At 42.1% G+C, this 27,899-nt stretch overlaps 1 protein-coding gene and 1 long non-coding RNA gene across 2 annotated transcripts in view; both read left to right on the top strand.

Annotated features, from left to right (window-relative positions):
- Positions 1–22,386, top strand: part of LOC140210053 (Fc receptor-like protein 5) — a 69,109-nt gene extending 46,723 nt beyond the window's left edge. Inside the window, 6 exon segments of the mRNA XM_072278831.1 lie at positions 9,069–9,389; positions 11,570–11,890; positions 18,413–18,484; positions 18,487–18,732; positions 21,043–21,363; positions 22,344–22,386. Coding sequence (XP_072134932.1) covers positions 9,069–9,389; positions 11,570–11,890; positions 18,413–18,484; positions 18,487–18,732; positions 21,043–21,363; positions 22,344–22,363 — 1,301 coding nt within the window. The 3' untranslated portion in view covers positions 22,364–22,386.
- A 1,311-nt stretch (positions 22,387–23,697) lies between these two features.
- On the top strand, positions 23,698–27,675 carry LOC140210057 (uncharacterized). Its single transcript, XR_011889141.1, has 3 exons — positions 23,698–23,747; positions 26,985–27,072; positions 27,291–27,675. It is a non-coding gene; the product is annotated as an uncharacterized lncRNA (long non-coding RNA).
- The last annotated feature ends 224 nt before the right edge of the window (positions 27,676–27,899 follow it).

The raw sequence follows: 27,899 nt of genomic DNA, 5'->3' as shown, positions 1-27,899 counted from the left end.
ATCAGTTAAGACTCTTTGAGGAAATTACAGGCAGGATAGACAAAGTGGATATTGCTTACTTGGATTTTTAGAAGGCCTTTGACAAGGTGCCACACTTGAAGCTGCTGAAGAAGAAACCACAGTAGTACTGGAAAGATTCTAGAATGGAAAGAGGATCGGCTGGCTGGCAGGAGGCAAAGAGCGTGAACAAAATGGTGCCTTTCTGTTTGACTGTCAATGACTCAAGGTTTTCCACAGTGGTCTGTGTTGGAACCACTTCATTTCACATTTCATGTCAACGATTTGGATGACAGTGTTGATGACCTTGTGGCCAAGTTTGGGGACAATAAAGTCAAAGTGAAAGTCAAAGTTTGCACAGTTTCTTATCCATTGATCCTGTTTACAGTTACTGTTCTGTAGGTTTGCTAAGTATGCCCGCAGAAAAAGAATCTCAGGGTTATATGTGGTGAGAAGTATGTACTCTAATAACAAATTTTTACTTTGATTTTGATGAAGGGGTACGTCATTGAATCCTATCGAATATTGAAAGGACTAGAAAGAATGGATTTAGAGATACAAACAAGGCTGCTGCATTTCATGATTCTGAACAGGATAATAAACGCTCAAATCTCTTGTAAAACACTACAGCAATGTTTGTCATAGGTGAGGGATAGGCCAGTGTTCAACTTAAGCTCCACAAGGCTGATATATCTCTGTCCTGAACTGACGCTGTGGCCTTCAATTAATGGGCTCCTAAATTGGCTGCAGTGATGACTGGCTTTGTGTCTGTGACTCATTTTCACGAATTTCAGTTCTGAATGTAATTTGCTTACTTTTATGGTTTGCACGATTTGACAGTTTTTTTTCTAAATGTGTTCTATTTGGTTTCTTTGTTTTGTGGCTGCCTGTAGGAAAATGAATCTCGGGGTTGTATATAGTATACATACTTTGATAATCAATGTACTTTGAACTTTGAACTTTGAAATTGAAGTGTAATCTGATTGGCTGAGTCCATAAGCTGTCACACTTTTTTTTAGATTATGAAGACATGCAGTCCTCTTTTATTGTCATTTAGAAATGATACAATATTTCCTCCGGTGTGATATCACAAAACACAGGACAGACGAAGACTGAAAAAAACTAACAAAACCACAGAATTATAACATATAGTTACAACAGTGCAACAATACCATAACTTGATGAAGAAGTCCATGAGCACAGTAAAAGTTCGAAGTCTCTCAAATGTCCCACATCTCAGGGAGAAGGAAGAAAAACTCTCTCTGCCATACCCGACCACGGTCCGACTCTGAGTCATCTGAAAACTTTGAGTTCTGATCAGCTCTCTGACACCGAGTACTGAGCGCCATCTCTATCCGAACGATTCGTCCTCCATCTCGGTTGCCAACAGCAGGCAAAGCTGGGGATTTTGAGGCCTTCCCTCCGAAATTGAATTCTGAATTTAAACTTTCAGAAGTGTAATCCAGTTTAGAGAGGATGCTGCAGAGTCATGGAGTTACAGGTTATGGGTACAGGTGTTTCGGCCCAAATCGTCCATGCCGACCACAGTGTCTTACTGAGTTTCACCCATTTCCCTGTATTTGGTCCACATCCTTCTAAAGCTTTCCTGTACATGAACTTGTCCAAATGTATTTTAAATAGTGTATTTGTACCCACCTCCAACACTTCACAAGATCACAAGACAAAGGAGCAGAAGTAGGCCATTTGGCCCATTGAGTCTGCTCCACAGCTCCCCCATGAGCTAAACTATTCACCCATCTAATTCCAATTTCCGGCTTTTTCCCCATATCCTTTGATACCCTGACTAATTAGATACCTGTCAATCTCCTCCTTAAACACCCTCAATGATCGGGCCTCCACAACCATATGTGGCAACGAATTCCACAAATCCACGACCCCCTGGCTAAAAAAATTTCCCCTCATCTCTGTTTTAACTGGGTACCCTCTAATTCTAAGACTATGGCCGCTTGTCCTGGACTCACCCACCAAGGGAAACAACCTTTCCACATCTACTCTGTCCAACCCTTTCAACATTCGAAACGTTTCTATGAGATCCCCTCTCATCCTTCTATACTCTAATGAATACAATCCAAGAGCCGACAGACGCTCCTCATATGTTAGCCCCTGCATTCCAGGAATCATCCTCGTAAATCTTCTCTGAACTCTCTCCAACATCAGTACATCCTCTCTAAGATAGGGGGCCCAAAACTGCACATAGTATTCCAAATGAGGTCTCACTAATGCCCCATAGAGCCTCATCAACACCTCCTTACTCTTATACATTATTCCTCTTGAAATGAAGGCCAACATAGCATTCGTCTTTCCTTACCGCCAATCCAACTTGGTGGTTAACCTTTAGGGTATCCTGCACGAGGACCCCCAAGTCCCTTTGCACTTCCGATATTTGAATTTTCTCCCCATCTAAATAATAATCTGCCCGATTATTTCTTCTTTCGAAATGTACAACCGTACATTTATCAACGTTGTATCTCATCTGCCATTTCTTTGCCCACTCTCTTAAACTGACTAAGTCTCTCTGCAACCTTTCCGTTTCTTCAACATTTCCTGCTCCTCCACCTATCTTGGTGTCATCCGCAAACTTGGCCACAAAACCATTTAATCCATAATCCAAATCATCGATATACATCGTAAAAAGAAGCAGCCCCAACACCGACCCCTGCGGAACACCACTAGTAACCGGCAACCAATCAGAATAGGATCCCTTTATTCCCACCCTTTGCTTTCTGCCTATCAGCCAATGCTCCACCCATTTCAATATCTTTCCTATAATTCCATGGGCTCTCATCCATTAAGCAGCCTCATATGCGGCACCTTATGGAAGGCCTTTTGAAAATCCAAATACACAACATCCACAGCCTCTCCCTTGTCAATCTTATTCGAGATTACCTCAAAAAATTTCAATAAGTTGGTAAGGCAGGATCTTCCCTTCATGAAACCATGCTGGCTTCGGCCTATCTTGTCATGCATCTCGAGGTATTTCATAACCTCGTCCTTGAGGATTGACTCCAATATCTTTCCAACCACCGATGTCAGACTAATAGGTCTGTAATTTTCTTTCTGCTGCCTCCTTCCTTTCTTAAATAGCGGAACTACATTTGCGACCTTCCAGTTCTCCGGAACCATGCCAGAGTCTATTGATTCCTGAAAGATCATTTCCAATGCTTCCACAATCTCCAAAGCCACCTCCTTCAGAACCCTTGGGTGCACCTCATCCGGGCTGGGAGACTTATCTATTCTTAGTCCACTTAGCTTCCCAAGCACTTTCTCTCTAGTTATCTTGACTGTACCTAATTCTATTCCCTGATACCTCTGGCTATCAGGTATATTGCTCATGTCTTCCACTGTGAAGACTGATACAAAATACTCATTCAGTTCCTCCGCCATCTCTTTGTTATCCATTATAATTACTCCAGCATCGTTTTCAATCGGTCCCATATCTACCCTTGTCACTCTTTTACTCTTCATATATTTAAAAAAAACTCTTAGTATCCTTTTTTATGTTAATCGCCAACTTCCTTTCATAATTCATCTTTTCTTTCCTAATGACTTTCCTAGTTTCTTTCTGTAAGTTTTTAAAGGTCTTGCAGTCCTCATTTTTCCCACTAATTTTTGCTTCCTTGTACGCCGTTTCTTTTGCTTTTATTTTTGCCTTAACCTCTCTCGTTAGCCACATTTGTGCCATTTTTCCATTCATGATTTTCTTTTTTCTTGGAATATATTTTTCCTGCATTTTCCTTATTTCTTATAGGAATTTCATCCAATTCTGCTCTGCCATCCCTCCATTTAGTTTACTTTTCCAATTGACTTGGGCCAGTTCCTCTCTCATACCACTGTAATTTCCCCTGTTCCACTGAAATATCGATACACCTGATACCAGCTTCTCCTTTTCAAATTTGAAACTGAACTCAATCATATTATGATCACTACTTCCAAGAGGTTCCTTTACCTCCAGCTCCCTAATCACCTCAGGTTCATTACACAGCACCCAATCCAAAACAGCCGGTCCCCTGGTGGGCTTCTGGACAAGTTGCTCTAAAAAGCCATCCTGTAGGCATTCTACAAACTCCCTCTCCTGAGATCCATTACCTTCCTGACTTTCCCAATCCACTTTCATATTAAAATCCCCCATAATTATCTTGACATTTTCCTTCTGACACGCTTTTTCTATTTCCAGCTGCAACTTGTAGTCCACATCCCGACTGCTGTTTGGAGGCCTGTATATAACTGCTATTAGTGTCTTTTTACCCTTGCCATTTCTTAATTCTACCCATAAGGATTCTACCTCTTCTGATCCTATATCCCTTCATTCTATTGATTTGATATCGTTACTTACCATCAGGGACACGCCGCCCCCTTTACCTACCTTCCTATCCTTCCTGTACACTGTGTATCCTTGGATATTCAGCTCCCAATCACATCCATCATTTAGCCATGACTCGGTGATGGCCACAATGTCATACCTTTTAACCTGCAGCTGTGCAGCAAGGTCATCCACTAATGCTGAGTGCATTTAAATACAGTACATTTAGATCGGTACCTGTTGCCACTTGTGCTATGTATCTATTTTGCAGCAAATTATCCTGTATATTCATCGGCCTGTCCTTTTTACCATCTTTGCTGCACGGTATTTTTGACTTATTTCTATTTTCTTCTTCCTCGATCCTAACATCTTGGTTTCCTTCCCCTTGCCAACTTAGCTTAAACCCTCCCTAACAGCTATATTAAACAATCCCGCTAGGATATTAGTACCTTTTGAGTTCAGGTGTAATCCATCTTTTTTGTACAAGTCATACCTTCCCCAAAATAGATCCCAGTGATTCAAGAATTTGAAGCCCTGCCCCCTGCGCCAGTTACTTAGCCACACATTCATCCACTTAATTCTGCTATTCTTACCATCATTAGCGTGCAGCTCAGGCAGCAATCCTGATATTATTACTCTGGAGGTCCGGCTTTTCAATTTTCTTCCTAGCTCCCAGCAATCTTTCTTCAGGACCTCCTCTCTTTTTCTGTCTATGTCATTGGTACCAATATGTACCAAGACTTCCAGCTGCTCGCCCTCTCTCCTCAGAATACTCTGGACTCGATCTGAGACATCCCGTACCTTGGCACCAGGGAGGCAACACACCATCCGGGTATCCTCGTCCGGCTCGCAGAATCTCTTGTCCGTCCCCCTTACAATGGAGTCCCCTATAACTACCGCATTTCTTCTTGCTCTCTTGATTTTGGCACTGGGCAGAATGCTAGAGTCTCGTTCACTGTGGTCCTCCTCTGTCAGGTCTGCCTCTTCAACAGAATCCAAAACGATAGATCGATTTCTGAGGGGGACTGTCACAGGGGTGCTATCCACTACCTCTCTATAGGTAGTATCTATCACCTCCTCACTTTCCCTAATTAGCCGAAGGTCATCTATTTCCATCTCCAGCACCTTAACACGGTCCTTCAGAAGCCTCATCTCAGTGCACCTGGTGCAGATGTAATCCTTGGGGAGGCTGGGACTTTTCCTCTGACCTTTTCCATGCACATACTGTTCCGTGTGGAAAACACTACCCCTCCCAGTCCTCTAAGACTCTCCTCTCACCTTCAGACGAGACTCTTTAGATTTTGAAGTCCCTACTCTGGAATAAAGACGGTGATTATCCACCATATCCTCTTAATTACAGAGTACCTGGAGGCATCTGTCAAGATAGGCAGAACTCAGCATGGATTCCTTAAAGGAAAATCCTGCCTGACAAACCTATTACAATTTTTTGAGGAAATTACCAGGCCAGACAAGGGAGAGGCAGTGGATGTTGTATATTTGGATTTTCAGAAGGCCTTTGACAAGGTGCCACACATGAGGCTACTTAACAAGATAAGAGCCCATGGATTTATGGGAAAGTTACATACGTGGATAGAGCGTTGGCTGATTGGCAGGAAACAGAGAGTGGGAATAAAGTGATCCTATTCTGGTTGGCTGCCGGTTACCAGTGGTGTTCCGCAGGGATCAGTGTTGGGGCCGCTTCTTTTTACATTGTACATCAATGATTTAGTTTATGGAATAGATGGCTTTGTGGCTAAGTTTGCTGACGATACGAAGATAGTTGGAGGGGCCGATAGTGCTGAGGAAACGGAGAGTCTGCAGAGAGACTTGGATAGATTGAAAGAATGGGCAGAGAAGTAGCAAATGAAGTACAATGTTGGAAAGTGTATGGTTATGCACTTTGGCAGAAAAAATAAACAGGCAGACTATTATTTAAATGGGGAAAGAATTCAAAGTTCTGAGATGCAACAGGACTTGGGAGTCCTCGTACAGGATACCCTTAAAGTTAACCTCCAGGTTGAGTCAGTAGTGAAGAAGGCGAATGCAATGTTGGCATTCCTTTCTAGAGGAATAGAATATAGGAGCAGGGATGTGATGTTGAGGCTCAATAAGGCGCTGGTGAGACCTCACTTGGAGTACTGTGGGCAGTTTTGGTCTCCTTATTTAAGAAAGGATGTGCTGACGTTGGAGAGGGTACAGAGAAGATTCACTAGAATGTTTCCGGAAATGAGAGGGTTAACATATGAGGAACGTTTGTCCGCTCTTGGACTGTATTCCTTGGAGTTTAGAAGAATGAGGGGAGACCTCATAGAAACATTTTGAATGTTAAAAGGCATGGGCAGAGTGGATGTGGCAAAGTTGTTTCCCATAATGGGGAGTCTAGTACAAGAGGGCACGACTTAAGGATTGAAGGGCGCCCTTTCAGAACAGAAATGCGAAGAAATTTTTTTAGTCAGAGGGTGGTGAATCTATGGAATTTGTTGCCATGGGCAGCAGTGGAGGCCGAGTCATTGGGTGTATTTAAGGCAGAGATTGATAGGTACCTGAGTAGCCAGGGCATCAAAGGTTATGGTGAGAAGGCAGGGGAGTGGGACTAAATAGGAGAAAATGGATCAGCTCATGATAAAATGGCGGAGCAGACTTGATGGGCCGAATGGCCTACTTCTGCTCCTTTGGCTTATGGTCTTATGGTCTTAATTTTTAAACTGAGGTCATCCCTCATCAGAGTTCACTTCAGGGAAAACAGTCCCAGCCTATCCATATCCTAGAACTTCCAGTCCCAGCAGCATCTGTATGGATGTTTTCTGTACCTTCCCTAAATTAATGACACTCTTCCTCTGGACAGGTGAAATCTTGTCAACACCCTTTATAGCTGTAACATGCCATCCCAACTGTACTTAATGCCCCATCCAATGAAGGCAAGCATGGCATTTGCCTTGGTCAACACTTTGTCCATCTGTGTTGCCACTTTCAGGGACCAATGTAGTTGCACACCTCGTTCCCAACAGTGCAAGTTGTGTCCTTGTTTAATTTCCCAAAATGCATCACTTCACAGTGCCTGAGTTCAATTCCATCAGCTGTTCCATTGGCCACTTTCCTAGTTCAAAGTTCAAAGTAAATTCATTATCAATCTAGGTATACCATAAACAATCTAGTTTCATCTTCTTGCAGGCACCCACAAAACAAAGAAACACAACAGAATCCACGACGAACCACATACGACAAAAACTAACAAGCATCCAATGTGCAAAAGATGATGAATTGTGCAAAATAAATAAAATATGTAAACAAATGATACGTAGAACATGAGTCACAGAGTCCCCGAAAGTGAGACCACAGCTGCAGAGTCAGTTCAGTGCTGAGGCGAGTGAAAATGGTCCAGGACTCCTGTACGTCTTACCTAATGGTGGTAGCAAGAAGAGAGGTAGATGTTTCAAATTCAGACAAATGGGATGGGCTCAGGTGGAAGGATTGTGCTGGTACAGAGTGATGTGGCTGAACACTGGTTCATTTTCCAGATCCCATTATAAAATTCGACAATTCTTTCCACTGTCCACCACACTACAGTGTCATCCAAAACTTATTAATCATATTACTTACATTATCATTACAAATTATTAATATTGATGACAAATAACAGTGGTTAACGAATAATAGCACTGATCCCTATGGTACACCACTTGTGATAAAGTCTGATGTCAGACTTCAGAATCACGATCTGATCCCTTCCGCCAAGCCTATTCAATATCCATCCAGTTAGCTTACACTGTGACCTCACATTACAGATCAGTCTACAATGCAAGATCTTGTCAAAGGCCTTGCTAAACTCCATGGGCTAAACACTACTGTCCTGCTCTCTTCAATCCTTTTGATTATCTCTTCCAAAAAGCTCAGCCATATTTGTTTGAAAGGGGATGTCCCATGCACAAGATCACATAGACCATCCCAAATCATAAGACCATAAGACCATAAGACAAAGGAGCAGAAGTAGGCCATTCGGCCCATCAATTCTGCTCCACCATTTTATCATGAGCTGATCCATTTTCTCCTATTTAGTCCCACTCCCCTGCCTTCTCACCATAACCTTTGATGCCCTGGCTACTCAGATACCTATCAATCTCTGCCTTAAATACACCCAATGACTCGGCCTCCACTGCTGCCCGTGGCAACAAATTCCATAGATTCACCACCCTCTGACTAAAAAAATTTCTTCGCATTTCTGTTCTGAATGGGCGCCCTTCAATCCTTAAGTCAGATTATGTTTTGGCAAATTCAGATAGATCCTGTCTCACAGAATCACCTCCAGTAAGTTACCCACTGCTGATCTTGTGCTCACCTGCCTGGAATGGGACTGGATCAGTAATCTATTGACCCTGAAATGTGGAAACACACTGCAACATTAGTGGGCAGTGATAATGATGACTCCAATCAAATAAAAATCATTACTTGTGAAGAGCTGTGATTTTGTGATGAGGGACGATGCTGTTGCCTTTTCAGACAATGTGGAATTCAATTACACCAATTGACGGTGTGGTAGATTCCTTAGACCACAGCGACAGCTTTAAATAAAATATCTTTATTTATTATTATTATGTTCTTTATCTTTTGAGTTTTTGTGCTGCATTAGACTAGAGTAACAATGATTTCATTCTCTTTTACACATGAGCACTGGAAATGACATTAAACAATCTTGAATCTAGGATCTGCCTGTGTAAATTTGATTTTACCTGTCCATTCTCTAAGAAACTTCTCCCTCATGCTTTATGGGCAGAAGATAAAGTGAGAGGAGTTGTGGGAAGAGCGATCACAATCAATTGTCACTATGCACCAATGTATCGCTTAGACCCAAAGATGTTGTGCTGTATGCGGGATCGCCGATGCACATCGTTAGTGAATACAAATGGGCAAAATGAGCAGTATGGAAGAATGACAATCAGAGATAACACATCCCAGGGAATATTTACTGTTACTATGGAGCACCTTGACCCTAATGATGCAGGGCATTATATATGTGTAATTCTATCATCTGGCAATCCTCCAATATTTAACGTGCATCTACAAGTATCTGTTGGTAGGTTTCCGATTTTGACTTTATCTTTCCACTGAAGTGTCTGATTCATGTTTTCTCTGGGGAGTGTCAGGGCAGCACCGATATTCAGAGGCTCTGTTACAGAGCAGGCCCCTGCGGGAGGGTGCTGGGTTCGGAAATCCCACTCCAGTTGCTCTCACCCAGTGTGGGATCTGACCCTCTGGTTTCCAGTGGGAGGCTCAGCACATTATCCTGCTTCTGAACCATATGAAATGTTGCTCTGACAGTGGTTTGCATTCAGACTAAAACTAAGAATCTGATATTTACAGGTCAATGAGAAACAAGTGTTTCACATGGTCTAAACACTTCAAAAAGCATAAAAAGGGAATCAGATCCAGATCACTACAGATTGTGTTCAGTCCTCCCAGGGCAGTCTATTCCATTTCCCATCCCTGCTTCATGGATCAGTCACTCCCACCCCTACCCGGCACTCTCTCTGTGCTCTCATAAACCACCCGCCAGCACCCACTAACCATCCACTTCCCGGTAGCCAGCCTCCCCATTCAGCCCATTCCTGGTGGGAAATAGAGCAATGGGGTTAGGGAGAAATTGATATAATGTACAGCCCAAGAATTGACTCTTTGGCCCACCATGTCTACACTGACCATGCTATCATTCTAAGCTACTTCCATCTTACTGCATGTGGTCCATATCTCTCCAACCCCTCCCTTTTCATGTCCATGTCCAAAAGCTTCTTAAATATTGTTATGATATCCCTTTCTACCAGCCAGTCTGTCGGTGTGTTTCATGCAGTCAGCACCCTCAGAGTAAATAAAACTTGTCTCGAAAACATTCTTTAAACATTCCCCCTATTGCCTTCAAACGATGCTCACTATCATTTTACATTTAAACCCTGGGAAAAGATTCTATCTTCCCTATCTATGATTTCTATAACTTCATAAACTTCTATCAGGTCTCTCCTCAGCCTCCTATACTGCAGCGAAAATGATCCAAGTTTGTCAAACTTCTCCCCATAGCTACAATCCAGGTAACATTTATTCATTTATTTGATTTATTCATTGATTGAGATATAGCGTGGAGAGGCCTTTCACGCCCTTTGAGACGTGCCACCCAGTAATCCCCCAGACTTAACCCCAGCCTCAAACTCAGACAATCTATAACAACCAATTGACCTACCAACTTCTAGGTCTTTGGACTGTGGGAGGAAACCAGAGCACCTGGAAGAAACCCACGTGGACATGGGGAGAACACACAAACTCCTTACACAGAGCAGCAGAAATTGCCACGGTAAAGCCTTGTGCTAACCATTAGTCTACAATGCTGCCCTGGTGACACCCTGATGACCTTTTTACCCTCTCTAAAACCTCCACATCTTTTCTATACTGTCGCTATCAGAATCACAAATTATTGTATGTTGCAAATGTGCCCTAAACAAAGTCTTATGAAGCTTCAAAATGCCTTGTCAGCTTTAGTTTCCAATATGTAAAATGAAGAATGCAAATGTGCTGAATGCTTTCATTACCATTATTTCCACTTGTGTTGCAGCTTTCAGGGAGCAATGGACTTGAACCCCAAAAACTCTCTGTACATCAACTCTAAAGGGCTCCAGATATTAAATTCCCCAGATGTATGCGGAGTGTTTGAAACCTCTGGGCGTGCACTTGCAGGAGCTTAGAAGAATGAGCACAGAAAAGCTGATGGTTGTGGAGAGGATGCTTCCTGTAGTGTGGACCTCTAAGACCAGAGGGCACAGACTCAGAAAAAAAGAGAGATGAGGAGGAATTTATTTAGCCAGCGGCTGGTGAATCTGTGGAATCCATTGCCACAGTCTGTGGAGACTAAATTATTGGATATATTTAAAGCAGAAGTTGATAGGTTTCCAGGACACCCACAAGTGCTGCCTTTTCAGAGTCAAGCTGTTGGTTGCAACATTAGACTGTCTCCTTGCTGCTGAGAGAGTTTGTAACTCTGATTTTCACACAGATACATACTCAGTGTCATCACTGCTGTCCTGATCTGGAGACCTGCTGTGTTCAGGGATAATGGCAGATATGGCAGTTCGGGCAGATAAGAGGATGCAGAGACACAGAGAGGTAGAGGAGCTGCTGAGATTCCAGACGTGTGGGTCCTGGTTGAGATACAGAACTGCTGAAATCTTTACTGTGTTTGATTTTCAGATGTTTATTGGTTGTTTTCCACAGAACCCGTGTCTGTTCCTTTGCTTCGATTTTCACCACTAACAAGTGGCTCAGGTTGTGGGGACTATGTGTCAGTGTCCTGTGAGTCTGGCCATGGATCCCTTCCCATTCAGTATTCATGGTACGAAAAGACCCCAACTGTGGATTCAAAGATCTCTGTTACCAATAAACTGGATCTACATTGTCAATCCTTAAAATACAAAAAATATCTGTATTATTGCAAAGTCTCAAATGATAATGGGGAAAAGACTAGTGAAATGATCAGCGTGTCCATCTCCAACAATGTCAGGAACTGCAGAAATGTGATTGATGTCAACAGAATGGGTAAGTAGTGCAGAGTTTAATATTTTATGATTGTCAATGGAGTACAACTGAGTGACTGATGTGTACTGGATATTGTATTGTTGGAACACAATATCCAGTACACATGGCTTAGATGGTAGGGGGTTCGTGCTGCTTCGATACGCTCCTGTGCCTGGGACTCGCTGCCTCAATTTGGCGCATACCCCACTTTTCCATTCTGGCCTAAAGCTTAAATCAGTCAGACAATCTCTTCATCCTCACTCTCATGTCACCAACAGTTTTGGTCTGATGAAAGATGTTCTTGTTATGGAAGGAAGCTAGCAAAGGATCAGCAGACTGATTTCTGGGATGCCATGAGTGACACAAGAACAGAGAATTGGTTGATCAGGTTTTTATTTCCTGGAGTTCACCAGACTGAAAGGTGATCTCATAGAAAGCTGCAATATTTTACCAGGCTGAAACAGATGCAGTTAGAAGGCTTCCAATACCAGGGAATACTGGACAGTCTATGGAATCTTACCTCCAAGAGGATCACAACCTTGCTGTTGGATTTGGAGTCTTGCATGCCTCAATAACCTGGAGATCTCTGTTGGCTGGAGTGAGGTCTTTATACTTTGGCTCTTTGTAGGCTCACCCATGCCTATATAGGTCAAAGTGTAGAGGTCAGACTTAGAGTGATCCACCAGTCCTCCAGGTTTGGGGGTTCAGCTCAGGACTAACAAAGCTGAGTGGTAAAACAAAATTGTTATGGAAACAGGAATGAAGAATCCTTCTACATCAGAGATTGATGGTATTGCTCAGTCTGCATCTGGGACTTGCATGACTGACAGCAGTGAAAACCGAAAGGAATCTACTGACATGATGGAGGAAGCCCTGAACAATGCTAGGGATAGAAAACCTTCATTGCTGCCCTAAATGCCAATGTTGTAATGGGCAGTAAGTAAGTAAGCATGGAGGCTTAGAAATAATCTAAAGGGTGAGACATTTAATACTGGGATTAGGAAGGATTTCTTCGCCCAGAATGTGCTGAACCTATATGCAAGAAAGATTGAGTTATTTTTCTCAGAGGTAGAAAGATCAAGAGATATGGGAAGGAAAAGACTTTGACTTTTCATTGAAAAAATCTCCTACATTATCCTTTTGGACAAAAAGTGTACTTGAACCACTATCTCCCTGTATATTCAAGTACAGCTATCACCAACTCTGCAGAGGGTGATGGGGCCCTGGAAAGTGATCTCGCCATGCCGGCTGAGGCCATCTCCCTAGATGGACCTTTCCCTAATTAGATAGAATTACAGTTTCCTCAATCCAAGTCCTTTAACTTTCCCAGCTGCATCTCCACACCATCAGGTACTGAGTATGGGAAAGAATCCAAGCCATCAGTAAATGTAATTGGGTGCACAGTAGAACAGCAATTAGCAATCAGCAATCCGGGTCCAATTCCAACCACTATTGCAAGTTGTTTGTACGTTCTCTTAGTAGCTGTATGAGTTTCCTCCGGGTGTCGCGCTTTCCTCCCACATTCCAGAGACGCACAGGTTAGTATTGGTATGTCAAAGGGAAGCTATTTTGGCACTGGAAACATGGAACACTTGCAGGCTGCCCCCAGCACATATTCTGTGTTGGTCATTGTAAACAACACATTTCACTGTATGATCTGATGTACATGTGAGGAAAAAATGTCATCTTCAACTTTTAATGTGCATTCAGTATAGATCACCTTTGGTCCACCACACTAAACTACCTGTTGGTCTAACAATTGTGCTCTTTTGTTCTTTTAAATACAAAGCAGATGAAATTGAATTTTATTTTCTTTTAACAGGGCGAAATCATTTCTGTAAAAATAATGTGACAGAATCGATGACAACTGCAGAAAGGAAAAAAACTACATCACCTCAAATGTAAAGTATTAGGTTCTCTCTACAGGGGATTTCACTGTAATTGCTTTCAAATAGAGCCAGCTGGGAGAGAACTATGTTTCTCTTTAACTGGTGTTAAACTTATCTGACATGATTAACTTCAATGAAATGATGTGTTGGAATCTGAATATTCCTGATTTTCTTGTACATGCGTCAAGCCTGAGATCAAAGATAAATTTATTTTTCCAAATATTTAATAATTTGAGCATAGCAATTGAAACTCATGTTCTGAGTCATAAAGTGCTTGTTGTTTACTAGAACAACTGGCCCGTCAGCCTGACTCGTCCAAGTCAACCGAGATTTTCATCTAGGTAGAGCACCTGTAATTTTATTTATCCCATATCCTTCTCTGCCAGAGATTCCCAACCTGCGGTCAAGACCAGTCAAGTCAAGTCAAGTGAATTTTATTGTCATATAACTATATAGATGTATGCCATCAAACGAGACAATGTTTCTCCAAACCAGGGTGTAACACGCATAACACATAATAACTTATGAAAGTGGGGATGAGATCTGCAAATGGATTACACATAAATAAACAAACTGAGGTGCATAAATTCAGTTCTGTAAACTACAGAGCAAATTAACCAGTGACACTGACTCTATGGACCCCTTAGTTAATGGTAGGGGGACATGGCAAAAAAGTTTGTGAACCCTTGTTCTAAGCCTTTCCTACTCATGTATCTGTCAAAATGTCTTCTGAATGTTGTAAATGCTCCCACTCCTATGGATTGCTATGGCAGGTTGTTCCATATACCTAAGACCCTCTGTGTATAAAATTGCTCTTTAGGACCTTTCACCGCTAAATTGTAGCCTGCACCTGCTGGCTTTACTGTCCCCTCCCCTTGTAAAAAGACAGTGACCATTCACCTTATAGGTGCCCCTCATGATTTTATATACCTCTGTTAAATGACCCGTCAGCATTCTAAGCTCCAGGGCAAAAGTCTCATCCTTCCAACCCTCCATTATAACTCTATCCCTTCATTCTCAGGAATGTCCTCATGATTTTTCTGCTGCACCCTTTCCAGTCCAATGATATATTTCCTATTATCAGGAGACAACATCTGCACATGGTATTTGAAGAGTAGTCTCACTAACATCTTGTACAGCCATAACATAATATAATAATCTTGTACGCAGTGCCCTGACTAACAAAGTAAGTGTACCAAATGCCTTCTTCACCATCCTGTCTACCTGTGTCATCATATTCAGGTAACAATGTACCTGGAAGAGCAGATCACTTTTTTGCAACATTCTCCATAGCATCCTCCGACCATTTACTGTACGTCTTGCAGTGGTTTAACTTGCCAAAATGCAAAACCTCCAATTTGAAAACCCCCCATGACAATCCACTAACTCATCCCATCAAGCCAATGTTATATTCAATTTGCTAGACCATCTTGAACTAATGGGTCCTTGTCAAAGGCCTTATTGAGTTTCAGATAGACAACATCCACTGCCCTGCTCTCATTAATCCGCTCTCTGTCTGTAATGAGCTCATGTGATTGTCAAACTGCTTGCCCTAAGACATTCACTGTAGGTCTTCTGCTGGGTCTGTTGAAGATATTCCACAGTTCAGATGAGAAAAAATTTTGACATGACACAAGTAAGAGCTCAGCAATCAATGTCCAAACCAGTGTGGGATTTGGCGGGAATTGATTTTTATAGGAGAGCTGGTTTTAAGCAAATGCAATCTTTCCTTTATTAGATCCTTCAACTGTGAGTGCAGTGGAATCTCTAGATATTTACCTCAGCTTCTCCCCACATCCTGATTGTTACACACAAGTGTGCATACATACAAAATTATACTTTTTGGATATTTGCAGTAATTTATATTTTTTATTGTTTTTAATACTTTTCACTGACTTGGTAAAGCAGCCAATCTAATTGAAGATCCAACTTTCACTGACATATTCTCTTCCTCTCACCTCCTATCGGGCAGAAATTACAAAAGTCTGAAAGCATGTACTACAAACTTCAAGGACAGCTTCTTTCTCACTGTTGTGAAACTATTGGATGGTCTCCTAGTATCATAAAATGAGCTCTTGATCTTGTAATGTACCTGGGCTTGCTCCTTACAAGAACATTCTTTCTTTTTATTTATTTAAAGATTTGGCCCGGAATAGGCCATTCTGGCCCTTCAAGCCATGCTGCCCCATTAACCCTCGACAAAGCTGATAATTTTAACATAATCACAGGACTATTAACAGGGACCAATTAACATGGTTTTGGACTGTGGGAGGAAACTGGAGCAGCCGGGGAAAGCCTATGCATTCTACGTGGAAGAAGTACAGACCCCTAACAGACAGCATTAGAACTGAGATGAGGAGGAATTTCTTTAGCCAGATGGTGGTGAATCTGTGGAATTTATTACCACAGATGGCTGTTGAGGCCGAGTCATCGGGTTTATTTAAAGCTGAGTTTGATCGGTCTTTGAGTAGTGAGGGCATTAAAGGTTACAGGGAAAAGGCAAGAGAATAAGATTGAGAGGGATAATAAATCAGCCAAGATGGAATGGCAGAGCAGTCGATATAGGTCGAATGGCCTAATTCTCCTATGTCTTATGATCTCATTGTGTTATGATCATCACCAGCTTTAGGATTTCCTGAGCAGCCCAATTAACATTGTGACTACTGAAACTGAGTTTCAGGTTGCTGGTTAAAGTACCTTCCTCACCTTCAGAAATGAGAAGGGAACCCATTCCTTCTATACTGATATGAACAAGGCTGCTGTATTTCGTGATTGTGACAAAGATAATATACCTTCGAAACCTGTGCGAAAAACTAAAGGAATGCATGTCATAGGCAAGGGGATGGGCTGGTGTTTAATTAGTTTGTCAACAAGGTTTACTCACTTCTGCGCTGAACTCAGTCTGTGGCCTGCAATTAATGTGCTGCAGTGATGACTCACTTTGTGGCTATGGACTAACTTCAGCAAATTTCATGAACTTGTCCAAAAGTATTTTAAAGGTGAATTTATTCCCACCCCCTAGTACTTCTTCTGGCAGCCTTTTCACATACACACTGCTCTGTGTGGAAAACACTGCCCCTCCAGGCCCTCAAAGACTTTCCACCCTCACCGTCAGTCTTGGCTCTCTAGTTTTCGACTCCCCAAAGTTGGGATAAAGACTGTGATTATCCAGCATATCTTTGCCCCTCTTAATTTTTAAACCTCAGCTGTGTTCACTTCAGGGAAAACTGTCCCAGCCTATCCAAAACCCAGACCGTCCAGTTTCAGAAGCATCTTTGTGAATGCTTTCTGTACCTTCTCTAATTAATCACATTCTTCCTCTGGAACTGCACAGAGTAGTCGAGATGAGGTCTTGTCAATGTCCTTTATAGTTGTAACATGCCATCCCAGCTCTACTTAATGCCCCATCCAATGAAGGCAACTGGTCATATTCCTTGTTCAGCAGTTTGTCCACCTGTGTTGCCACATTCAGGGACCTGTGTAGTTGCAAACCTGGTTCTCTGCTGTGTACGTTTTGTCCTTGTTCCACTTCCCAAAATTCATTACTTCACACTGCCTGAGTTCCATACATCAGTCATTCCATTAGCCACTTTCCAAGTTCAATATTCAAAGTAAACTAATTATGAAATTATGTGTACGATAAACAAACTACATATAATTTTTTCTTGACTGCTATTTTATATGAGCCTTCTGCTATGTTTCACCGTTGTTACTGTATTTTTCGTCCTTGTCCGGGAATATCGCTGTTACATTTGGCAGTATCCATATATGGTTGAATGACAATTAAACTTGAAATTCAACTTGAATAGATGGCTCTGGTGAGAAGAGAGGGAGATGGATCAAATGCAGGCAGACGGGTTGGGCTCATGTGGGGGAATCTGGCTAGCACAGAGTAATGGGGCTGAACACCAGTTCTCTTTCGAGATCCCTTCAGCCTATTCTGTATCCAACCAACTAGCTTACCATGTGATCTCACAATACAAATCTGTCTGCTATGTGAGATGTTTTCAAAGGCCTTGCTAAACTCCATGTGCTACATGCTACTGCTCCTGCCCTCATCAGTCCGTTTCTTCATCCCTTCAAAAAAAAAACCTTGTCAATTTCTTGACAGTAGATTTCCCATGCACAAAATCACGTTGACTATCCGCAATCAGATCATGCCTTTGCAAATTCAGGTAGACTCTGTCTCAGAGAACTACCTCTGGTAATTTATCCACTACCGATCTTGTGCTCACCTGCCTGGAATAGGACTGGATCAGTAATCTATTGACTCAGAATTGTTGAAACACACTGAGACATCACTGGGCAGTGATAATGATGACTCCAATCAAATAAAAATCATTACTTGTGAAGAGCCGTGATCTTGTGATGAGGGACGATGCTGTAGCATTTTTCAGACAATGTGGAATTCAATTACACCAATTGAGGGTGTGGTAGATTCCTTAGAACACACTGACAGCTTTAAATAAAACATCTCTTTTTATTATTATTGCTTTCTTTATCATTTGCTTTTTCTGTGCTGCTTCAGATCCGGAGGAACAATGGTTTTGTTCTCCTTTATATTTGTATAGAGGAAATGACATGAAGCAATCTTGAATCTGCTTGTGTAAATTTGAATTTTACCTGTCCATTTTCAGAAGAATTTCTCCCTCAGTTTTGGGTGCTTTATGGGCAGAAAACAAAGTAAGAGGAGTTGTGGGAAGAGCGATCACAATCGATTGTCACTATGACCAAAGTACCGTTCACACACAAAGTATTTGTGCCGCATGTGGGATCGCCAATGCACATCGTTAGTGAATACAAATGGGACAAATGAGCAGTATGGAAGAATGACAATCAGAGATAACACATCCCAGGGAATATTTACTGTTACTACGGAGAATCTTGTCTCTCAAGATACAGGAGTTTACAGATGTGGAATTGCAACATCTGGCAATCATCCAGTGTTTGACGTGTATCTACAAGTATCTGACGGTAGGTTTCTCCTTGATTACCTTTATGTGTCCAGTGAAATGTCTGATCCATATTTGCTCGAGGAAGTGTCAGAGAAGCATGGATATCCTGAGGCTCCTCAGCAGTGCAGAGCCCTGTGGGGGATGGGCAAGGTTTGGGAACCCCACATGTTGTCCGTCCCACTGACTGGCCAACAATTTCCAGTGGAAAGGCTCAGTACATTTTCCTGCCTCTGAACTGTATGAAATGCCACCCTGATTTCCGGTTCTCTGGCCCCGAGCATCTTATTTTCACTATGCATGTACATTCCCTACATACCTCTATCCTCCACCAGAAAGGCTTCAAAGGTCTCTGCTGCTTTCTGGACACCAGAGCCAATCAGTTCCCCTCCATCACCACTCTCCTCCATCTTGCGGAACTTATCGTCACTCTCAATAATTTCTCCTTTGGCTCCTCCCACTTCCTTCAAACAATAGCTATGGGTACTTGCATGGGTCGCAGCTATGCCTGCCTTTTTGTTGGCTGCATGGATCAATCTACGTTCCAAGTCTATACTGGTGTCTCTCCCTCACGTTTCCAATGCTACGTCGATGACTGCATTGGTGCTGCTTCCTGCACCCATGCCGATCTAATTGACTACATCAACTTTGACTCTAAATTTCCAGGTCCTTTTCCAGCACCTCCCTTCCCTTCCTCAAATTGTCTGTCTCTATCTCTGGAGACAGTTTATCTCTGAAGATTGCTACAAACCCCAATGACTCTTGCAGCTACTTGGACTATACCTCTTCCCACCCTGTTACTTGTAAAAATACCAAACCCCTTCCCTCAATTTCTCTTTCTGTACTGCATCTGCTCTCACGTTGAGGCTTTTCGCTCCAGGAGGATAGAGATGTCCTCCTTCTTGAAAGAAAGGGGCTTCCCTTTCTCCACTATCAACACTGCCCTCAACTACATCTCTTCAATTTCACACACGTCTGCCCTCACCCTATCTTCCCACCACCCCATCAGTGTTAGGGTTCCTCCTGTTGTCTCCTACCACCCCGTTAAGCTGCAACTCCATCACATATTTCTCTGAAACTTCTGCCATCTCCAATGGGATCCCGTCACCAGGCACATCTTTCCTTTCCCCTCACTTTCTGCTTTCTACAGGGATCACTTCCTGCACAACACCCATGTCCATTCACACCTCCCCACAGACTCCCTCCTGACATTTATCCTTGCAAGCGGACAACTGCTACATCTGCCCCTACATCTCCTCCCTCACTACCATTTAGGGTCCAAAACAGTCCTTCCAGGCGAGGCGACACTTCACCTGTGAGTCTGTTGGGGTCATCTATTGTATCCGGTACTCCCGGTGTGGCCTCTTGTATATCAGTGAGACCCAAAGTAGAATGGAAGACCACTTTGCCGAGCATATACACTCCATCCACCAGAAAAAGCGGGACCTTGCAGTGTCCACCCATTTTAGTTCCACTTCCCAATCCCATCCCAACCTGTCAGTCTCTGGCTTCTTCTATTGCTGTGATGAGGCCACACTCAGGTTGTAGGAGCAACACTTTTTGTTCCGTTTGTGTAGCCTCCAGCCTGATGGCATGAACATTGATTTCTCGAATTTCCAGTAATGTTCCTCCCCCCCCCTTTCTCTATTGCCCATTCCCATTTCCCTCTCTCACATTATCTTCTTGCCTGCCCATCACTTCCCTCTGGTGCTCCTCCCCCTTTTTCTTTCTCAATGGCCTTCTGTCCTTCCCTATTCGATTCTGCTTTCTCCAGCCCTGTATCTCTTTCACCAATCAACTTCCCAACTCTTTCCTTTACCTCTCCCCTCCCTGTCACTTTATGCTTCCCCCTACTGGTTTTACCTATCACCCTGCGTTTCTCCCTCCCCTCCTCCCACCCTCAGACTCTGAGTCCTCATCTTCCTGTTCTGCTGAAAAGCCTTGGCCCAAAATGTCGACTGTACTCTTTTCTGTAGGTGCTCCCTGGCCTGCTGAGTTCCTCCAGTAATTTCTGTGTGTTACAGGGAGTCGCCACAATCATTGTAGCTAAAGAGCTTGTCTCACAAGTTTCCATTAAACTATCACCTTCAAACAACGCTTGCATTATTTTTTTTCAAACACCAGTGGTGACTGTCTCCTTGTAGCTGTGAGAGATTGTACCCTGATTTTCACGCTGACACATCACATCCTCACTGTCATTGCTGCTGTTCTGATCTGGACTCCTGCTGTGTTTTGGAATAGTGGCAGACGCGGGGTTCAGGCATCTGGGATTGATGTGGAGTTCAGATGCCCACATATTGATTTCAATATGTTGACTGATTCTTTCCCACAGAACCAGTGTCTGTTCCTGTGCTTCGATATCTGTCTTCTGCAAATATCGTGTGTGTTGGGGGCTCCGTGTCAGTGTCCTGTGAGTCTGTCCAGGGATCCCTTCCCATTCAGTACACATGGCATGAAAATATCTCATCTGTGGATTCAAAAGTCTCTGAAAACAGTCAACTGGATCTACGTTGTCAATCCTTCAAACACCAACACTATCAATATTACTGCACTGCCTCCAATACTCATGGAGCAAAGTCTAGTGAAATAGTGAACGTGTCCATCGACAACAGAGGAGACAACTGCAGCTTTGTGATTCAGTTCACTGGCACTGGTAAGTGGTGGAGGGTGCGAATCATTAGGGAGATTGATTGAGTATCATGTACCGTCTTCAAGATTCAAGATTGCTTAATATCATTTCCAATATGCAAATATAAGGAGAACAAACTAATTGTTACTCTAGATCTAATGCACCCATAAAAAATAACAATAAGGTACAGAACACAATCGTTAATAAACATGATACATATAAATACATAAAATTGTTTATATACATTGGTTGTATGTAAGTAAATTGCTGCTAGGCACAATAGTGTATCTACCTGAGGTGCCTGACATGAAATGATAAAGTAGTGGTGGTGGGGGTTGTGGAGGGGTGGGTTAGTGGGTGGGAGTGTTCATCTGTTATGTTCTTTAAGCTGCATTGTGACAAATCTTGCAGGGAACGGCATGCCCTGTTCGGTAGCTGAGAAGTGAGTCCCTCACCAGAGAGTTTCCTGCCTGCAGCCTGCTCTTGCTGTGCATGGTGGCTTTGCGTCTAAATTGCTGACATTTCTAGTTGCTGACTGAGATTTTCTCATCTTTGAGAACCAGCAAATACCCAAACTCACACCTTCTGGATTTATAAACAGTTTCCAGTAGTTTGTTTTGTGGAAGATAGAGAGAATTATGCAGGCTAAAGAAGCAATGGAAGTCACATGCAATTGGTGTAAGGACTGAACTCAAGAAACCAAGCAGGCTGTTTGGTGTCTCAAGACTACTCCACTATTCAATATCATCTTGGCTGATCTGTACTAGGCTTTCTTAGCTCTTCTGCATCATTTTCCTACAGTTCGCCATTTCCTGATCTATATCAAAAAATATCTACGGTACTTTCTGTTTAAAGATCCCCACTGATCCAGCCTCCACCACCATCCAGGTGTAGGATTCCAAGGATTGTGAATTTAAATCCAATTTTAAATTACCCGATCCTTATCTTGTTACAGTGCCTCTTCATTTGAGATATTCTAATAATAGAAATTGGTTTTCCTACAGAAGGCAGAGGGTCGCAATAGATATTCTGCCAGTAGATGGTGACCACTGGTATTACACAATTACCTCACAACTCTTGATCTCAATCCTCTGATTAATGAAGGCCTGTCCTTTTCAGGGACGTCCATATTGTGAGTATTTCTGGGCCTTTTATCTAAAATAAGATGTGTTGGCATTGGAGATAGTTCAAAGGAGGTTCACAAGAACGATTCCGGGAATGAAAAGATTATCATATGAATAGCAATTGAAGGCTCAGGACCTGTACTCACTGGAATTTAGAAGAATGAGGGGAGATCTGATTGAAGCTGATCGAATGGTGAAAGGCCTTTATACAGTGGATGTGAAGAGGATGTTTCCATTGGTGGGAAAGTCAAAACCCAGAGGGCACAGAGTCAAAAGAGAGTGATGTCCATTTGGAACAGAGATGAGGAGGAAATTCTTTAGCCAGAGGGAGGTGAGACAGGAATTTGTTGCCACAGGTGGTGGTGAAGGTCAGATCACCAGATACCTTTATGGCTGTGGTTGATAAGTTCTTGATTAGTCAGGACATGAAAGGTAATGGGGAGAAGGCAGGAAAACGAGGTTGAAAGGGAAATGGATCAGCTGTGCTGAAATGGTGGAGTAGACTCAATGGGACTAGCTCATGCTGGTTAGTGTGGATGAATTGAGCTGAAGGGCTAGTTCCCATACTGTATAACTCTATGATGTTCAATGACATTTGTCATCCCACTATTAAAACAGGAACAGAAGAGATTCTGTAGATGCTGGAGAACAAGAACAACATATACAAAATGCTGGAAGAACTCATCAGGCCAGGCAGCATCTATGCAAAGAAGTATACAGTCAATTTTTCATGCAAAGATCCTTCATCAGAAAGGTCTTGGTCTGAAATGTCGACTGTTTATTCTTTCCATAGATGCAGCCTGAACTGCTGAGTTCCTCCAGCATCTTGCATTATACAAGTTGTTTTTTCATTGAGAACAGAAGCATTATCCTGTTGTATCAACAACTGTACTTGGTCCAATATCTCCACATACACTCAGTGCAGAGATGTGTATGTCTTTCCGGTGGGTGTTGTGGCCCCAACAACAGATCTCCCAGAGCTGGCAGATGTCAATTGCCTGGCTGGAACTTCCACTTCTGTCTGCTTAGGATTATGGTTTGCAAACCCTCCAACTCAAGCCTTGTAATTTCCCCAGCAACAGGTGTTCAAATATGCACAAGAAACAGAAATTACTCACCTCCCTGTAACCAATCAGCCTTTTACTCAAACCATGAGTTTCCACCTGCCAATCATGTACTCTTGCTTGACTGCACTGGGTAAACATGCGAGACTGAATTTTCTTTCCTTGCCTCAACAGGACGTGAATATTCATGTGAAACATTTACAACAGTATCAACTGCAAGGTAAGTCACTTGATCCAGTCCTGCTTAAATGTACAATGTTCTCATTGCTGGTGCTATGATTGCCCCCCCCCCCATATGAGAGATAATTCAGGGGAAATTTATAATTTCATTTACTTGTACTGAATGCCTGTGAGAATATTGTTTTCATTTTCACAACCAGTAGTACAACCAACGCTCGACAACATGTTTTAATCCCAGGAGTTCAAGATAAACTAATCTCTCCAAATATTCTGCAATAACTTTTGACATGAAAGTTGATATATGTTTTTACCTTGTAAGTAGATTATTGGAATGAATAATGGAAAAACACATTAAATTACATCTGCCATGAATTTGCCCACTCACCCAACCTATCCAAGTCACTCTGCATCCTCTTAGCATCCTCCTCACAGCTAACACTGCCACCCAGCTTCGTGTCATCTGCAAACTTGGAGATGCTGCATTTAATTCCCTCATCCAAGTCATTAATATATATTGTAAACAACTGGGGTTCCAGCACCGAGCCTTGCGGTATGCCACTAGTCACCGCCTGCCATTCTGAAAAGGTCCCGTTTATTCCCACTCTTTGCTTCCTGTCTGCTAACCAATTCTCCATCCACATCAATACCTTACCCCCAATACCGTGTGCTTTAAGTTTGCACACTAATCTCCTGTGTGGGACCTTGTCAAAAGCCTTTTGAAAATCCAAATATACCACATCCACTGGTTCTCCCCTATCCACTCTACTAGTTACATCCTCAAAAAATTCTATGAGATTCGTCAGACATGATTTTCCTTTCACAAATCCATGCTGACCTTGTCCGATCATTTCACCACTTTCCAAATGTGCTGTTATCACATCTTTGATAACTGACTCCAGCAGTTTCCCCACCACCGACGTTAGGCTAACCGTTCTATAATTCCCCGGTTTCTCTCTCCCTCCTTTTTTAAAAAGTGGGGTTACATTAGCCACCCTCCAACTCTCAGGAACTAGTCCAGAATCTAACGAGTTTTGAAAAATTATCACTAATGCATCCACTATTTCTTGGGCTACTTCCTTAAGCACTATAGGATGCAGACCATCTGGCCCTGGGGATTTATCTGCCTACAATCCCTTCAATTTACCTAACACCACTTCCCTAGTAACATGTATTTCGCTCAGTTCCTCCATCTCACTGGACCCTCTGTCCCCTACTATTTCTGGAAGATTATTCATGTCCTCCTGAGTGAAGACAGAACCAAAGTAATTATTCAATTGGTCTGCCATGTCCTTGCTCCCCATAATCAATTCACCTGTTTCTGTCTGTAGGGAACCTACATTTGTCTTTACCAGTCTTTTCCTTTTTACATATCTATAAAAGCTTTTACAGTCCGTTTTTATGTTCCCTGCCAGTTTTCTCTCATAATCTTTTTTCCCCTTCCTAATTAAGCCCTTTGTCCTCCTCTGCTGAACTCTGAATTTCTCCCAGTCCTCAGGTGAGCCACTTTCTCTGGCTAATTTGTATGCTTCTTCTTTGGAATTGATACTATCCCTAATTTCTCTTGTCAGCCATGGGTGCACTACCTTCCTTGATTTATTCTTTTGCCAAACTGGGATGAACAATTGTTGTAGTTCATCCATGCAACCTTTAAATGCTTGCCATTGCATATCCACCGTCAATCCTTTAAGTGTCATTTGCCAGTCTAACTTAGCTAATTCACGTCTCATACCTTCAAAGTTACCCCTCTTTAAGTTCAGAACCTTTGTTGTGTTGTGGTCATTCTGTTCATTCTGTTGTGGTTATTAATCTATAGATTTACTGAGTATGCCCACAAGAAATTGAATCTCAGAGTTGTATATGATGACAGATATGTATTTTGGTAATAAATCCACTTTGAACTTTAAGCTTCAGGGTTCAGATAATGCTGTTGTGTAACAGGTTCATCTGGTCCCAGAGTCGTACAACACAGACAAAGACCATGTGGATTTCCATTGCACATCCATCTACAGTATACTGCAAATGCCTTAGGCACCTTCGATTCTTATTTAGTTTCAGGTGGTATCATCTCCAGAGTCCTGATCACAACACCGAGGCTGTCTGTGATTGCTTGGAGAAGCAGAAGCCAAGGTCTGAAAAAGAAATGTGGCAAGTTCTCCAAGACACTTGGAACAACCTAGCAGATGATTTTCTTATAAAACTGCATGACAGGGTACCCGAAAGAATTGAAGTAGTTTTAAAGGCAAAGTGTGGTGACACCCAACTTTGATTTGATTTAGTTTATTGCTGCTTAATGCACATTATAATATTTTTAAATATTTAAATATTTTTCATTTCATTACTTTTGAAAGCATCGTCACTTTACAGAATTCTTTTAAATGCACCTGTATTTTGCACAGTAATGTATCTAAACCCTATCTTCCAGAACAAGGTCCAAAGCCTACCATGGAGATGTGACTTGAGATCTCATTCAGACACTCCACAAACATTGACTGTGACACTTTTTCCACCACTCTCTGGGTGAAAACAATCGCTTCAAATCTAAATCCATGTCATCTAGTTTCATTCACCTCTGAGAATGGAGAAGTTTGCTGTCACCTTTCCAACCTGTACATCTCATGTCCCTGGTGAAAAGGATTTTGAAGAATTACAGAGGATCTTGATGAGCTGAGTTTTTGGGCTGAGGAATAGCAAATGGAGTTTAATTCAGAATTGTGCAAAGTCTTGCATTTTCAAAAGACAAATCAAGTAAGTCTTTCGAAGTGATTGGTTGGGCCCTGGGAAGTGTTAAAGAACAATGGGATCTTGGAATTCAGGTACATGGTTCCTTGAAAGTGGAGTCACTATAGTGAAGAAGGTTTCTGGTATTAGTCAGAGTAGAGAATCTGGTACTCTGTTACAAAAGGGAATTGTTATTCAACTGGATGTAGTGCAGAAAAGATTTCAAAGCTCGAAGTAAATTTATTATCAAGGTAAATTTATTATACAACCCTGAGATTCATTTTCTAGCGGATCTACTGTAATTCCAACAACCATAATAGTATCAGTGAATGACTGCATTGCAAGATGTTGCCATTGCCTCGAGAAAATATGGTTTTATTCCAACTGATGATGTTTTTCTCCCTTTCATTCAGTCAACATTATTTACTCCTCCAGCTCTGCTTATTTACCTCACCCCACTCCACTAATGTTACAGAGGAAACAGGAGGTAAATATTTCAAACACAAAGCCATCTCGTTTCTGTATCTCATCAGTTCTGTTACTCTTCCCCTTTACGCAGTTTCATGATATGGAAGGTTGGTTGTTGGCTGCTCTTCGCTTTCCTGATCTGCACTATTTCGGTCACGTGGTTCACAAGGGAAACCAAGGTAGGCTTATGGAAAACAATAGAATTTGCACTCAAATATATTGATCATTTGAGGATGGTCAATCCAAAGCTATTTGCAGATGATATTGACAAGATGTTGACATACTATGTGTGCAGAATGCTTGATGTGAATATATTGGAGTCCAAGCTCCAGATACAACTCTAAATCAGAGTTCCCAGTGTTGATGAGTCTGATGATTTGACCATTTCCTTTTGCAGAGACGCGATGAATCAGATCCTCCCAGACTGGTCTATAAGGTAAAGTGAAGGCTTCTGGATCACACAGATTCTGCTGGAATTTCACACCAAGATGAAATAGTCATACTTTTTCAGAATATAGACAAATTTAACATCTGTGAATTAACCTCTCTTGTCATTCATTAACAACTTCATGAAGGTGAAAAAATAATGTTACCATACGTAAGGACTTTGACTTTTTTTAGCATTCCATTTCCAACATGTCACCTTCACAGATCTCAACTGTATGGCACCTTTTCACAATGTTTTCTTTTCATTGCGCAAGCAACGATTTTTAACCCTGTCATGGCTGTGAACTGCTTAAGACCAGTTTACTCTATTAAATGCTGTTCTATGGACTCAAATGCCTGAGGTTGTTGTTGTATGTTTCAATAATTAATAAACAATCAGCTAATATTCTTATTAACAAATTGTTGATGCTAATAACTAATTTATCCTCTTGGCTTAGTTGAGAATGAAAATTCAAACATGGTGAACAGATCACATTCAGGTTCCTGGATTTTCTTGATGGAATCAAGACCATAGGGCCATAAACACAGGAGCAGGGTAAGGCCATTTGGCCCGTAAAGT

The sequence above is a fragment of the Mobula birostris genome, chromosome 14, assembly GCF_030028105.1.
Source record: "Mobula birostris isolate sMobBir1 chromosome 14, sMobBir1.hap1, whole genome shotgun sequence".
Classification (NCBI taxonomy): Eukaryota; Metazoa; Chordata; class Chondrichthyes; order Myliobatiformes; family Myliobatidae; genus Mobula; species Mobula birostris.
This window is presented reverse-complemented; position numbering and strand designations above follow the sequence as displayed.